General features: G+C 36.7%; 1 protein-coding gene across 1 annotated transcript; it reads right to left on the bottom strand.

Moving 5' to 3' along the window:
* Positions 1–2,094: 2,094 nt before the first annotated feature.
* On the bottom strand, positions 2,095–3,726 carry LOC112040790 (cytochrome P450 86B1). The gene has a single exon (XM_024073689.2). The coding sequence runs from the start codon at positions 3,724–3,726 to the stop codon at positions 2,095–2,097; it is 1,632 nt and encodes a 543-aa protein (XP_023929457.1).
* Positions 3,727–15,899: the final 12,173 nt, after the last annotated feature.

The raw sequence follows: 15,899 nt of genomic DNA, 5'->3' as shown, positions 1-15,899 counted from the left end.
TAAAAGTAAAGAGGCAAATCAGTTCAGATGAGTATTTATACCCCCAATTAAAAGGAACCGTGCGGGTTTTCATGCCCATAAAGGTAAGGAAATCTCCACCGTTAGATTACCATCACACCATTGAACGTAAGGGTCATGGAGCCGCTAGGATTTAATGAGGGCGCGCTTTCCATACCAAAGTGTCAGGAGCGTGCCTTGGGCAAGTGAAAAGACTCAGGCACTGATGGAGGACAAGACTTGACAAGCCATGACGAAGGCCTGAGGATAACAAAATCCTTCTCTCCGCTCGAGGAACTAGGTAGCAGGATTTTGAGGGGCTATTGTGGGGTCAAAGAAATTGGCAGCCTTGGCCAATTTTTTGCTAGGCCCAAGGCCCACGCTGAGGAGGAAGAAATGTCCGAGGACGAACGAAGGAAGTCCACATCGCCAAGAAGCATCACCGAGGACAATCCTGTTCTCTGCAAACCAAGATCATAGAAGGGAAGAGCATCGCGCCATCAAAGGCAACCCCCAGGCCATCCCAAGAAAAAGGATAGGTACAATGGGTCAGCCATGGGAGCACGGAGGAGGAGCAATTTAGGGAGGAACTGTCACCTCTGCATTAAATACCCACAACTAACGTTCTGGCTGCATTAATGAGGAAATGACCCCTGAACAGTGCTGCCTTGGTTGCTGCAACCCATAGAAAATTTGGGAAAGCGGCTGATAGGACAGACACTCAAGTAGTGACCTACATGATCAACAAATGGAGGGCCAAGATCAACTGAAAGGAGGTATATAATGCAAGAGATCCTCCAAAAATACGGGACCGAAAAAAATTAGAAGTAGAGAACACTGTAGCAATTGGTGTCATCTTTGAAACTTTTGTAACCAAGTACTTGAGAAATATTGAGAACTTAAAGCTCCTAAGATGAGGGTCGAGGAACAGAATTTCGGACTTTAGTCCATGTTTTTGTTATCCAAACCATTCGTAACCATGTCTAGCTGTTGTAACTCTCATTAAGGCCTAGTTCTTGAACCTATTCTCTATAAATTTATTGTATTGGGCTAGTTGGGTCTGAGTCCACTCATCCAAAAGCAAAAGTGCTCAAATCCAGTCCTTACAATTATTAATAGATAGATTGGATATTGTGGGTCTAATTTTGCTATATCTTGAAGGTGGACGCATAATTTTATCTTCTTCCTTCTTTTTTTTTTTTTTTTCAATCTTGTGTTATTATTATTATTATTTTCTTAGTGGAACACAACGGGTTATTGAATTACTTATTTAGAGTTTGATCGGCTCATAAAAATGAGCCAGATTTCCAATTTTTTAATTTCTTCCTCAGTGGTGAAGGGCGGGCTTGGACTGCTTAAGAGTGTGGCTGGTTGTTAGTAGTCACCGGACTGAGCAAATTCAAGCTTACTCCAGCAATGAATGTAAAGAGGAGAGGAGATAGACTCTAAAGAAATTGGGGTTTTTGTTTTTAATTGTTTGTGTTTTAAAATTTTTTTTTAAGATGTGATAATTTCTTAAAACTTAAACTCCTACATGTTAATATTTTTTCTTTTAATGGCTGATATGGACTTTGCCACATCAGTATTTTATTTTGGTCATTTGCCACGTCAATAAATTTTATCTAAAAGAAAATGGTAAACACTGAATTGACATGGTATTAAAAGATTATGACCAAATTGACATAATTGAAAATTTAGGAACCAAATTGAAATATGGTATAAAGATTAAGGACTAAATATGTAATTTACCCAAAAATATAAGATTTTTTTTTGGGGGTGGTTGTTGTTCCTGTTGCCGGGCTCTGCCCTTGTATTTAACATCTAGAAACACACACATTTATATATTGATATTTGACATATTTCTTAAATATAAATGAAGATTTATTGACAGCCCAATTTGTAAATATAACACTTCTTTTAAAATATGTATACAAGGTTCAATATACATTCCACTTTATTTATCATATATTCTAGTTAGAACAGCAATCTGAGAAACACATTAGACACAAAATAGAACTCTAGTACGTAGTTTCCATTAGCGCAACGAGTCTTAAAAATTTGGGACATATGATCTCGACCCATTGTGCTTAGCAAAGCTTATGCAACGCCAACCAACCTAGGCTTGAAAGTCACAAGCAATCCATGCTTCATATAAAGAGTGGTTGTCAGTTTTGGATCTACTTTATGGCCTTCAACAACCTTAACTTCATATCTCAACAGTATTGAAGCAGCTACCATTTTCATCTGCATGTAAGCAAATTTCTTTCCAAGACACAATCTTGGACCGGCATTAAACACTACATATTTGAATTGATTCTCGCTGAAAAACTGCCCGTCTTTAAGCCACCTCTCTGGCTTAAACTCCAAGCAATCTTTTCCCCATATGGACTCCATTCTAGCCATTGAGTAAATACTGTAAAAAACCTGACTCCCCTTCTTAATCATGGTGCCATCCGGGAAAACATCGTCTTCTATAACCTCTTTGAAGTCAAATGGCACTGAAGGGTAAAGCCTCAGAGATTCAGACAATGCTGCTTGTAAATACACCATCTTCCTCAATTCTTCCACTGTAAAAGCCGCATCATATGGATCATTTTTGCACTTCCGGTAAGACAAAATTTCATTAATCTCACGGATAATTCTGCTTTCGACCTCTGAGTTCTTGTGTACTAACCAGAAGAACCATGACAATGCCACAGAGCTCGTGTCTCGTCCTGCTAAAATGAAATTAAGGCAGAAATCGCTGAGAAATATGTCTGAAAAATGATTTTTCATACCTTGGTCAGTGTCCTCAATGAGTCTGGACAAGAGGTCAGAATGATCATTTAAGCTTCCAAACTTCACTAATTCGTTCTTCCGATCAGTCACTATCTTCTCAGAAAAATCATTCACGATTTTTATTGCCTTCTTGAGCCGCTTCTCATATCCAACTCCAATGAATCTCATGACTTTCCATACAAAAGATGGCACCAAGAATCTGAATAAAGTGAATTCTGTGGCTTCTTCAAAAGCTTTTGCAAAAGGAATTTCAGGTAAATCAAGGGCCAAGCACCCTGGATCAATGCCAAGAGCAGCGGTGCAAATGTTATCAAATGTGAATCGAAGAAGCACTTCTTGGAGATCAAAGCTATCCCCTGACTCCACAAGTTTCTCTAACAATTTTAGTAGCTTCTGGAGCACCAGGTCATGCATGGTTTGGAATGAATACTCCACAAACCTGCTTGAATGCATCTCAGAAGTTGCGAATCGTCTTTGTTCCTTCCATAGTTGATCATCAGCATTAAAAATACCACTCCCAAGCAAGTCATAAAACCTCTCTATATAGTGCGTACCTTTGGGGAAATTCTTGAACTTTGTTTTAAGCATATATTCAATGTTTGAAGCTACAATGGTCATGATTCCATAGTATCCGTCCATCCACATTCCCCTGAAGTGGAAGGTACCCCCAGCTTTGATGAAAGACCTGGTGATCCAATCATAAATGTTGTTGATATGAAGGAATACCGAAGGTAGGATCCCCATAACTGGCCATAACATTGGACCCTTGTTGGTGAGTCTCTGAAGTATACAACTAAGAATGGTTAGTACTAGCAGGGATATAGAAACTTCCCAACATAAGTGAGTGTACAGCCATTGTATTGAAGAGAAAACAAGATTTCTCATCACTGGTATATCTCTTGTACTTTGGAGAATTGGCAAAGATGAATATAATGCATGGTAGAGCCCCATGCATTATAAAAGAGAGATTTTCATATAAAAACAAGATTAGACATAGTAATAGAGAGTTTGAAAGTGATTAATTAATGTTTGCCCCAACTTCTTTGATCCTGATTGAACAAAGAGATAGAGACTCGAGAGAGTAGACTTGCCGTGTTGGTATTTAAACTAATTTGAGACCATAGAATATAAATGAAATAATTATCGTCATATACTGCTGAGGAGAGTCATTTTCTTTTGTATTTCTTTTTCACTTTAATCAGAAGATAGTGTCAGGTTTAATAGATTGGTAGCAACCCATAACTAAAAGATTGACTTTTGTGAGTCACAAAGTGTTCTATTTCAAGTTCAAGATGAAGACCCAAGATTAGCTTGAGAAAAGAAGTTTTTGGAATCTCTACACCTATTTGACACATCTTCGATCAATCGATAATTGTAGGTAAATTTTTTGATTTAACGTTTTTGTTGTAGCATTTTAACATTATCTAATTAAAATGAATAAATACCACAACATAAATCTCCGTCGTCTCCGTGGAGGTAGGCAGTTTGCCGAACCACGTAAATTCTTGTGTTTTTTAAGTGTGCTTGTTATTTAATTTCCGCTTATTTACTGTTATTGATTGGAGTCCTGGGGTGCTATCTGCACAACAAGTGGTATCAGAGCCAGGTTAGGATTCAATCCTTTGAACACAGTAAAGATGTCAAGCACAAAGTATGATGTAGAGAAGTTTTGTGGTAAGGGAAATTTTTCTCTTTGGCAAAGGCGGATGAAGGATCTCCTAATTCAACAAGGAGTTCACAAGACCTTGCTTGGGAAGGAGAAGAAACCGGAAACGATGAAGGATGTAGAATGGGAAGAGATGGATGAGAAAGCAGCTAGCGCTATTCGTCTAAACCTAGGTGATGAGGTCATTCACAACATCCTAGAAGCAAAGACCGCAAAGGAGGTTTGGGAAAAACTAGAAGGTCTTTATATGAGAAAGAATCTGACGAACAAGTTGTACGTGAAGAAGCAACTGTATAGTTTGCATATGACTATGCAGGGGACCTTGATTCTAGAAAGTCCACGACAGGCTATGTGTTTAGGTTTGCTGGTGGCCCAATTTGCTGGAAGTCTACACTACAAGATGTAGTTGCTTTATCCACTACAGAAGCAGAATATATGGCGATGACAGAGGCAGGAAAAGAAGCCGTTTGGCTTAGTGGACTGGTTAATGAGCTTGGTTTCAAGCAGGATAGCATGGTGCTACATTGTGATAGTCAGAGTGCAATTCATTTGGCGAAGAATCAGGTATATCGTGCAAATACAAAGCATATTGCTGTGCGGTATCACAAGATCAGAGAATGGGTTTCGTCTGGTGATATTTCTTTGTCAAAGATTCTCACTAGTGAGAATGCCTCTGATATGTTAACAAAGCCAGTTCCAACAAACAAGTTCAAGCACTGCTTGGACTTAATTGGTGTTTGCAGCTTGTAAGCCCTTAAGGGCTAAGGTGGAGGCGATGGAGGAGTTTGCTCGTGTAGCTTGATCAATTCAAGCCAAGGTGGAGATTTGTTGAAGTGGGCCGTGTGTGTGGCTTGAATTGCCACAAGCCCAAGTCAAGTAGTATTAGGAAACCAAATTCAACTAGGAATTTAATTCCCAGTACAGCCGGCCTATAATATATATATAGATATATTAAGGGTGTTGAATGGTAAGAGAGAATTAGAGAATTCCAATTAACCTAGTGAGCAGCCGCATGAGAGAAAAATAGAGAAAAGAGAGGCAGCCAGCTTCTATTCTTATTGTTTCTGTGAGAGAGTGCTAGGGTGTAATTGGGATTTGGGTTTCTTGAGAGTGTTATTGTGCACTATTGTATCTCCCTATTTTTTATAGTGAAATTTCTCCGTCGTCTCCGTGGAGGTAGGCAGTTTGCCGAACCACGTAAATTCTTGTGTTTTTTAAGTGTGCTTGTTATTTAATTTCCGCTTATTTACTGTTATTGATTGGAGTCCTGGGGTGCTATCTGCACAACAATAAATATAAAGATATAAGATAATATGAAAGATAAAAACTTAGTGAAACATTTAATCCCATGTTGAAAAGAAGGCAATTTTTTTTATTGTTTTTAAGTGTGGGATTAATGGGTTGGTGGAGTTTTGGTTTTGAACACTTTGTGCAAAGGTTTCATTTTCTAAGTGTATATGTGTAATTACTCAAAAAAAAAAAAAAGTATATGTATATAAAACTCTTTCCTAGGAATTTGAACAATAGCCCTTACTTTTCCAAATCATAAGAACTGGTACTTGTGAAGTGACTATAATCTCAATGGTATGCAGTACTAATTGATTACTTTGTTATTATTGTTGTGGTTGAGATAATGCATATTTATGTGGAGCTTGACTTGCCCAAGGCATGTCAAACATGGTATGAGACTTAATGTTTGTTAATGCTGGCTGATGTCTCGTGCACTGGATGATGGATTTTGAATCATTTTGTAAGAAATTCTCTTATGGTTCATGTATATCTAGAAAATTGAGTTCAATTATATTATATGCCATTAGAAAAAAGAAACACAAATTGTTAACGTTAAAAATTTGAACGTGTTGCTTGAGCAAGTAATTAATTGTTTTTAGTCTTAAAAATAGGGAAAAATGTCCAAATACCCCTTGAACTTTAAGCTAGTGGTCATTACATCCCTTGAACTTTTATTTTGGCCAATTTACTCCTTAAACTTCACACATCTGCTAATTCACTACATCTGTTAGTTTGCGGTTAAAATATTTTAACAAAATATGCACCTGAAACTCACGTGATGTTAGAAATGTTTTGAGTGTAAGAGGGAGAAATGGTAAGAACTATTGCAACATCCCTCTCTAGTGCCGGAAATTTTTGGAAAGCTGTTCGAGTTCTTGTTTCGCCTTTCAACATCATATATGGATCCTGTCACGCCCCAAACCCAACTAAAAGGACATGCACGTGATAACCGCCGCACGCTTATAAAGTAAGCACCCTACAAGTATGCAAGGCCTTCTTAGCAACTAAAATTTATCCTCAAAAATTAAATCAAATAAATCCAAAATACCTCAACAATTTCTTTATGAATAGATCTCCAATAATTTAAAAGGAACAAAATCCAAACCTCATGTACATAATGCCAATTGGCCAATAAATATAAAATTATTAGAAGACCATCCAATCCCAAAATCACTAAACTTCTTTTCCTGCTCACCACACAACACCAAAACTCTCAAAACTTGCTATTCTTCACAATCTGAAAACTGGAGGGCGAAAAGGGAGCGAGTTGACAACTCAATAAGAAACCAAAGTCCTAATAAGTTCTATCAAGCAATAGATTTATAAAGTAATAAGATGTAATATGAGTCTTCAAAAGTTATAATATACTATGGGTTTTCAAAAATAACTAAAGAAGTTTCATAGTCCTAAAATAATAAGTTATAAAATAGATCGCATACTTTAATATGATAAATATATCATAGATGATTTAGAAAGTAATCAGTTTTCCATATATTAAAGCTATAAATTACAATGTGTTCCAAAAAAAAAAAAATACATAAGCAGTTTTAATAACTCAAAATAGTTCAAATACTCAAACATTTCCAAAATCACATATGTAGTTTTAAGGACTCAAAATAGCTCAAATATTGAAATGTAATTCATATTCTTAACAATCTTATGACTATGGTCACGCTATATCTCCATGACTAGGTATCAGAGTACCAATGAATAACCTCCATTGACTGGGTATCGGAGTACCAATGAATAACCCCTATTGGTTTAGGTATCAGAGTACCAATGAATAATCCCCCATTGGCTGGGTATTAGAGTATCAATGAATAATCCCCTATTGGCTGGGTATCAGAGTACCAATGAATAACCCTCATTGGCTGGGTATTAGAGTACCAATGAATAACTCATATTGGTTTGGGTATCAAAGTACTAATAAACAACCTCCATTGGCTGGGTATCAAAATAAATTTATAGCCAGATTGTTCATAATCATATATATGAAATCATAGTTTCTAACAAAAATATATCTTATTTAAATACATATATATATATATACACACATATATAATCATATATACAATATTCAAATCTATTTGTGATATTTCTATAATTCTTTACTTTAAATCAATATAGCAAATAAAACAGTTAAATAAAATAAATCTTATATTCAATGCTCATATATATTTGTGAAAATTCTTTATTCTTTACTTTGAATCAGTATAGCTAAAAACAATTAAATAAAATACATCATATATTCAGTAATCAGATATATTTGTGATAATTCTTTACTTAAAATTAGTAATACAATTGAAATAAAATTGTAACAACTGTAAACAATTTTCAGTAGTTAAAATACGCAAAATAAAATTAATTAGGATAAGATTACTTACCTCCAAAAGCCACCAAAAGGCACTTCTCCCTAACACTTCGTCTAAAATCCTTAGATATCACCTTTTGCAATTCGCCAAAACCCCAATTCAGTAAACCTGTGCAAAAACCTGATCCAAGAGCCTTCTTTTACACTTAATGCAACACTCAAGTGTGCAGTCCTCCTCCAAAATATCTATTGTTATACTCTAACTTAATTAGCTTATATATATATAGTTAGGGTTTCAACCTAATTTTCTAAAAACTCCCTTAATAATATTAATTGTAAAAATTGACCCCATAAATAGATTTACTTAAATACTCCTCTTTTAAAATCCTTTTTTTTTTTTTTTGGTNGAAGAAGCAACTGTATAGTTTGCATATGAAGGAAGGTTCAGATCTGTTGGAGCATCTCAACACGTTTAATATGTTGAACACCCAACTGTCAAGTTTTGGGGTGAATTATGAGGACGAAGATAAAGCATTACTCTTGTTAGCGTCGCTTCCTACTTCTTTTGATCATCTAGTGACTACGTTGATGTACGGCAAAGAGACTATAGTACTCGAGGAGGTGACTAGTGCTCTCTTGTCACACATAAAGATGAAGCAAGATGGTGATGGTTCTCAGGCTGATGGACTTATTGTAAAGTCTGAGTCAAGCAATAGAGGTAGAAGCAGGTCAAGAAAACGGAACTCCAACAGGAACAGATCACAGTCTAAGTCACGTGCAAAGAAAGATGTAGAGTGCTTTTATTGTCACAAGAAAGGACACTACAAGAATCAATGTAAAGAGTTGAAAGAGCATTTAGAGGAGAAGAAGAATGGAAAGAAGCCCCTAGAATCAGCTAGTGTTGCTGAAGAAACATCAGATGACAGTGAAGCTGGTGCAGATTTACTTTCAGTTTCATCAAGTAACAACGTTCTATTGGAATCTTGGATTTTAGATTCAGCATGCTCTTATCATATGACTCCAAAGAAAGATTGGTTTGACACGTATAAGCCTTACAACGGTGGTATGGTCCAAATGGGTAATGATGCTACATGCCCGATTATTGGGATTGGTACCGTGAAGATCAAGATGTTTGATGGAGTTGTGAGAGTTCTTAGTAATGTCAGACATGTTCCAGATCTTAGAAAGAATTTGATTTCTTTAGGAGTATTGGATGATTTGGGCTATTCATACTCATCAAAGGGTGGAATCATGAAGATTACCAAAGGTGCTTTGATGGTGATGAAAGGACAAAAAGTAAGCACGCTTTACAGATTGATTGGGAACACAGTTGTAGGAAGAGTTGCAGTCACCACTCCGATAGAGTCCAGCACTGACGACACAAAATTATGGCATATGCGACTTGGCCATATTGGTGAACGTGGTATGTTAGAGCTGCACAAGAGAAATTTATTGAAAGGGGTGAAGACATGCAAGCTAGACTTCTGCAAGTATTGTGTGTATGGGAAGCAGCATAGAGTCAGTTTCAAGACAGGCTCTCATACAAGTAAGGGTGTTCTTGACTATATTCATTCAGATGTTTGGGGTCCAGTTTCAGTTTCTTCTCATAGCGGTGCTCAGTATTTTGTCAGTTTCATTGATGACTACTCTAGAAAGGTATGGATTTATTTTATGAAGCATAAGTCTGATGTGTTTGGCATATTTAAAAAGTGGAAAGCACAGGTTGAGAATCAGACTGGCAGGAAAATAAAATACCTTAGAACAGATAATGGACTAGAGTATAGAGATAAAGAATTCATAAAATTTTGTGAATTAGAAGGCATTACTCGTCACTTCACAGTTAAAGGAACTCCACAGCAGAATGGGGTTGCAGAGAGAATGAACAGAACCTTAGCAGAAAGAGCCAGATGCATGAGATTAAATGCAGGGTTGCCTAAGGTGTTCTGGGCAGAGACAGTTAACACAGCAAGCTTCATTATTAATAGATCTCCATCATCAGCCATAGATTTCAAGATTCCAGAAGAGGTTTGGTCAGGTAGACCAGTTGATTATTCGAGTCTAAAAATCTTTGGTTGTCCAGCTTATGTGCATGTGCAGAGTGGAGAGCGTTCTAAATTGGATTCGAAGTCAAGAAAATGCGTATTTCTTGGTTTTGAAAAAGGTGTTAAAGGCTATAGGCTTTGGGATCCAATCTCAAAGAAAACGGTGACCAGCAGAGATGTCATATTTGATGAAGCCTTTATGTTGAAACAGAATGAAGCAGAGACATGTGATGATAGTCCACAGGAGAAATTAACTGTTGAGGTGGAGTTTGACGAGAATAGTTCATCTAGTGACAAGGGAGATGCTGAGATTGATCCACAGCAGCAACAAGAAGAGCCTTATTCAATCGCTAAAGGTAGAGAGAAGCGGGTTCACAAAGCACCACAGAGATATGGCTTTGAAGATATGGTTAGCTTTGCTCTCGTAACCAGCAGTGGGGATCCATTCACTTTCAAGGAGGCTACAAATAGTAAAGACAATGATAAATGGCTTGTAGCAATGTCAGAAGAGATGGAGTCACTACAGAAGAATAAGACTTGGGAATTAGTAAAATTGCCCAAGGGAAAGAAGGCTATTGGTTGCAAGTGGATATTCCGCAAGAAAGAAGCATTGTCAGAAAAGGAAGGTGAAAAATTCAAGGCACGGTTAGTGGCTAAGGGTTACTCACAGAGAGAAGGAATTGATTATAATGAGATTTTTTCACCAGTTGTGAAGCACACCTCAATTCGAGTAATCCTAGGATTTGTGACAATGCATGACATGGAGTTAGAGCAGCTAGATGTGAAGACTGCATTCCTCCATGGAGATTTAGAAGAAGAGATTTACATGCAACAGCCTGAAGGCTTCAAAGAACCTGGCAAGGAAGATTATGTTTGTCTATTGAAGAGATCATTATATGGCTTGAAGCAGTCTCCCAGGCAGTGGTACAAACGATTTGATTCATTCATGGTCACACATGGGTACATGCGCTGTGAGTATGACTGTTGTGTTTATTTTAGAGTACTTGCTGATGGCTCCTATATATTTCTTGCTCTATATGTTGATGACATGTTAGTGGCTGCAAAGAGTAAGCAAGAAATTGTGAATTTGAAGTCTTTGTTGAGTAGTGAATTTGACATGAAGGATCTTGGAGCTGCCAAGAAGATCCTTGGGATAGAAATTCACCGAGATAGAGGGGCTGGTAAATTATGGTTATCTCAGAAGGGATATCTTAAGAAGGTGTTGGAGAGGTTTAGTATGCTTGATGCAAAACCTGTTAATACACCACTTTCTGCCCATTTTAAATTGTCCTCAGAGTTGTGTCCAAGTACAGATGAGGAGTCAGAGTATATGTCTAAAGTGCCATATGCAAATGCAGTTGGGTGTCTTATGTATTTGATGGTGTGCACTAGGCCTGATATTTCTCATGCAGTCAGTGTGGTCAGTAGGTATATGGCAGATCCAGGCAAAGAGCATTGGAATGCAGTAAAGTGGATCTTTAGATATCTTACAGGCACTCGTGATTTCGGTATCCTATTTGATCAGAAAGCTAGTACAGAAGCTGTGGGTTATGTGGATTCCGACTATGCAGGGGACCTTGATTCTAGAAAGTCCACGACAGGCTATGTGTTTAGGTTTGCTGGTGGCCCAATTTGCTGGAAGTCTACACTACAAGATGTAGTTGCTTTATCCACTACAGAAGCAGAATATATGGCGATGACAGAGGCAGGAAAAGAAGCCGTTTGGCTTAGTGGACTGGTTAATGAGCTTGGTTTCAAGCAGGATAGCATGGTGCTACATTGTGATAGTCAGAGTGCAATTCATTTGGCGAAGAATCAGGTATATCGTGCAAATACAAAGCATATTGCTGTGCGGTATCACAAGATCAGAGAATGGGTTTCGTCTGGTGATATTTCTTTGTCAAAGATTCTCACTAGTGAGAATGCCTCTGATATGTTAACAAAGCCAGTTCCAACAAACAAGTTCAAGCACTGCTTGGACTTAATTGGTGTTTGCAGCTTGTAAGCCCTTAAGGGCTAAGGTGGAGGCGATGGAGGAGTTTGCTCGTGTAGCTTGATCAATTCAAGCCAAGGTGGAGGGGGGGGGGGGGGGGGGGGTAATATAGATCGACACCTTACAAACCCAGAAGAAAAAAACGAAAAAGTCACAAATCTCTAAAACCAATTAGCTTCAATTTTAAGAAGGCTATAATGGATCTGGACATAAGGGATTGCGCTTCCCAGACTTTGATCACCAAACCCAAAATAACTAAGGTACCTTTTTTCTAGTTATTGATTGAAGGAATTTATACTTAATTGTTTCTTCTTCTTTTTTACCCAAAAAAAAAAAATCTGGGTTTTAATGAATTTCGTGGAATTTCGTTGTTTGCGTTGTTGGGATTTGGAATTGATTGGTGGGTTTTGGTTAGATTTCTTTGTTGGGTCAGTAAAGATTGTTAATTTAGATAGGGACTTGTTGGATTTTGATCTATTTGTTAAATACAACTCACAAGGAATTCATCCACACAATGTTTGAAGGGTAAAACATCAGTGAACTTCGAGATTCCAACCTTTTTAAATCAAGCACATTATAAAAAGAGAAATGATATGTCTACAACATTTTCATAACATTTTTAGAACAAATCCTAAGTGGCAGATTGTTACTGGTTGTTATTGTCGAGGTAAAAAAGTAATATTAGTATTAGGTTCAAATTTGAACTAATAACAACTAACCATCTGTGATTTGTTGTAAAAATATTGTGGACGTAGCATCTCTCTTATAAAAAATAGAGTTCCAAAATTGAGGCATCTTGGGAAATCTTTGGAATGCAAATATCAGTGTCATGGTGGCTATCAAACAGTGATCCATATATGTTATTGAAAGGCATGGTAGGACCACAGAAGGCAAGAAAAAAATTTCCAGCACTGGAGAGGGATGATGCGTTGGTTCTTAATGTCTCTGTCTCTTGCACTCAAAACGTGTCTCTCTCTTCTTCCATTGGGGTTCAAATTATTGGTTTTGGTATTTTAACATCACGTGCATTTCAGGTACATATTTGGTTAGTATTTTGACAGCAAACTAACAGATGTAGTGAATTGGCAGATGTGTGAAGTTTAAGGAGTAAATTGGTCAAAATAAAAGTTTAGAGGGTGTAATGGCCACTAGCTTAAAGTTCAAGGCATATTTGGGCATTTTTCCCTAATTTATTTAACAAAACCTATAATACCCAAAACATTAACATTTGTAATTAATTTATTTCCTTCTTTTTTTACATTCCATTAATTCTAGGGTTAATTAATTGGGTCGAAAATTTTGAGAGTTTGATAAAGGAAGGTAATCAAACCATAAAATAAAGATATTTCCTAAATTAAAAGTCATAACATTTGAAATTCAAATTTAATTTGAAATTAAAACTAAAAGCATTTTTAAAAGGAAAGTCTTAACTATTAAAATCCTTTCAAGTTTGAAAAGATGATTAAGTCTAGTTGTGATTGATTCAAGATTCAAATATTTTCCATGATACCGTTGCACACCCTAAGTGCAATGGTCACTCCACAAGTATAAGTACTTGTGGGGTGTGGGGGGCAAAGGCTGAGGTTCAAGTCTCTAGAAGAGAGCTTCATACACATATACACTTAGATTAGGTTAGAGTAGAATTTCTATTTTGTACCAATATATATATATATATATATTCCATGATAAATGAATTAATTAAGATTTAATTAAGGAAATAAAGATTGATTATTTTTTAAGACTAAAATTAATAAAATTAAAAAAAAAAAATTGAGAAAGAAGACATTGAATTCTTTTATTCCAAAATGATGGCCAAATTAGCCTGAACAAAAGGAGAAATTGATGGTGGAACATTCTCCATCCATATTACACTGTCTGGAAAGTTAACTACTTTTTGGATACAAGATAGAATTTTTACTCTAGCATAATCTAAGTGTATGTGTGTAAAGCTCTTTTCTAGAAACTTGAACTCCGACCCTTGCCCCTCACACTTCATAAGCATTTATACTTGTAGAGTGACCACCACACCAAGGGTGCGTAGTGGTGGAAAGTTAACTGCTAATTTAGCCAAATAGTGTGCAAATTTGTTACCCTCTCTTTTAACATGAGAGTAGGATAATTCAGAAAAAATGCTCTCAAAAACACTTGCATCCAAAATAAGTAAACCCTAAAATGCCAGACCTTGCTCCTTCTACTTCAAACCTAACATCACAATGCTTGAATCCCCCTTAACTACCACTCTATCCAACCCGCATCCTTTGGTTGTCCTTGGCGCCACCCACTTCTGATCAAAAGTAATAGTACTGAGAGTTTGATCAAGACTTGCTTCATTTACCCATGTTTCGGCTATGATCATGACAGAGGGATCTTTTTCCCATATTATTTCAACAAACGTGGGTTCCCAAGCCCGCGACAATTGCATACTAAGAGATTCATGGCTTTTGGTGGGGCTAGGAAGTAGCCGCTACCAATCTCTATAATTGAGAAACGTTCCCTTTTGAAACTAGTTGTCTTTTGTTTGGTAACACTAAGGAACTGTGACTGTCATCATTCACTCTCTTGCCTAAGCAACCTAGCTCTCCATGGGAGATCTGTGAGAGAGGTACATAGCAATCTAGTCCATGTAACCTAGGTTGCTGGAATTTTCTATTGTTGCAAAATAGCCAAGTCTTGACTTGGGGCATCAAAGGAGGTGCTGATTATAATTTAATTGGTGAAGTTTGATAAGGTGATTCTCAAGAGACAACCCAATTAATCTTTCAGTATTAACAAATTATAGTGAATAACACTAGAGATACACAATATTTTATAAACTGTTGATGTCGTGAATGATTATTGGTAAATGAAAAGGTGAAATTAATGGTGAACCTACATGAAAATCAATAAGAGGTTGGCCACAATCAACATTTTCTAAAAATGTTATAAAATAGTTTGTGATTATAGGACTACTCAATTAGAATTGATTTTGAATTAAAAATCTAATAAGGAAACATCTTAATCAAAGATCATTTCATTTCTAAAAGACTTTGACATTTGAATTTGAATTAGTTTAAGGAAATTGGGGGATTAAATAAGCATGCAAGACCACCAATAAAGGATCAAGATCACTTAAGTTTACCACCATACACCTTTGTTGTGATGGTCACTTCACAAGTACAAAGTTCTTATGGGGTGAGAGTGGAAGAGGGGGAGAGGAGGTAAGGATCAAGATTTAAGTCTTTAGGAGGGAGCTTCACACACATATAAATTTAGATTAAGCTAAAGTAGAATTTCTACATTGTAAGGAAAAAAAAAAAAAAAAACACAGTTTTTTTTTTTTTTTTGTTGAACAAGAAGTTAAAGTAGAATTTCTACATTGTAAGGAAAAAAAAAAAAAAAAACACAGTTTTTTTTTTTTTTGTTGAACAAGAAGTAAGTAAATTTTATTAAGATAAATCCAATTGGAATATATCATCCAAATCACTAGGTACGGATATTCTATCCATACATCCGTGTCTGCAAATAAAACTGCTCTTCTAGCTAAAGCATGAGCTAATCTATTCCCCTCCCTTCTAACATGTTGAAACTTGTAGAACCTCAAAGAAGCATTGACTCTCCTGCACTTACCAGTCACACAGCCAAAAAGTGTATTACACCTCTTCAAATCATTCAAAGCCTATATCACCCTTAAGCAATCTCCCTTAAACTCAACGCTGAACAAACTCAATTCCATAGCAAACCAAACTGCCCTTCTTGCTGCCAAAGCCTCTACCAATTCCACGGTCTGGACCAAAGGTATTTTCTGACTTAACGCAGCAATAACTTGGCCCTTGTGATCGCGAA

The sequence above is a fragment of the Quercus suber genome, unplaced genomic scaffold (genome assembly GCF_002906115.3).
Source record: "Quercus suber isolate HL8 unplaced genomic scaffold, Cork oak 2.0 scaffold_476, whole genome shotgun sequence".
NCBI classification, from domain to species: Eukaryota; Viridiplantae; Streptophyta; class Magnoliopsida; order Fagales; family Fagaceae; genus Quercus; species Quercus suber.
This window is presented reverse-complemented; position numbering and strand designations above follow the sequence as displayed.

Coding starts and splice junctions, on each gene's coding strand:
- LOC112040790 (XM_024073689.2), bottom strand. CDS start 3,726: ATGGGGCTCTACCATGCATTATATTCATCTTTGCCAATTCTCCAAAGT.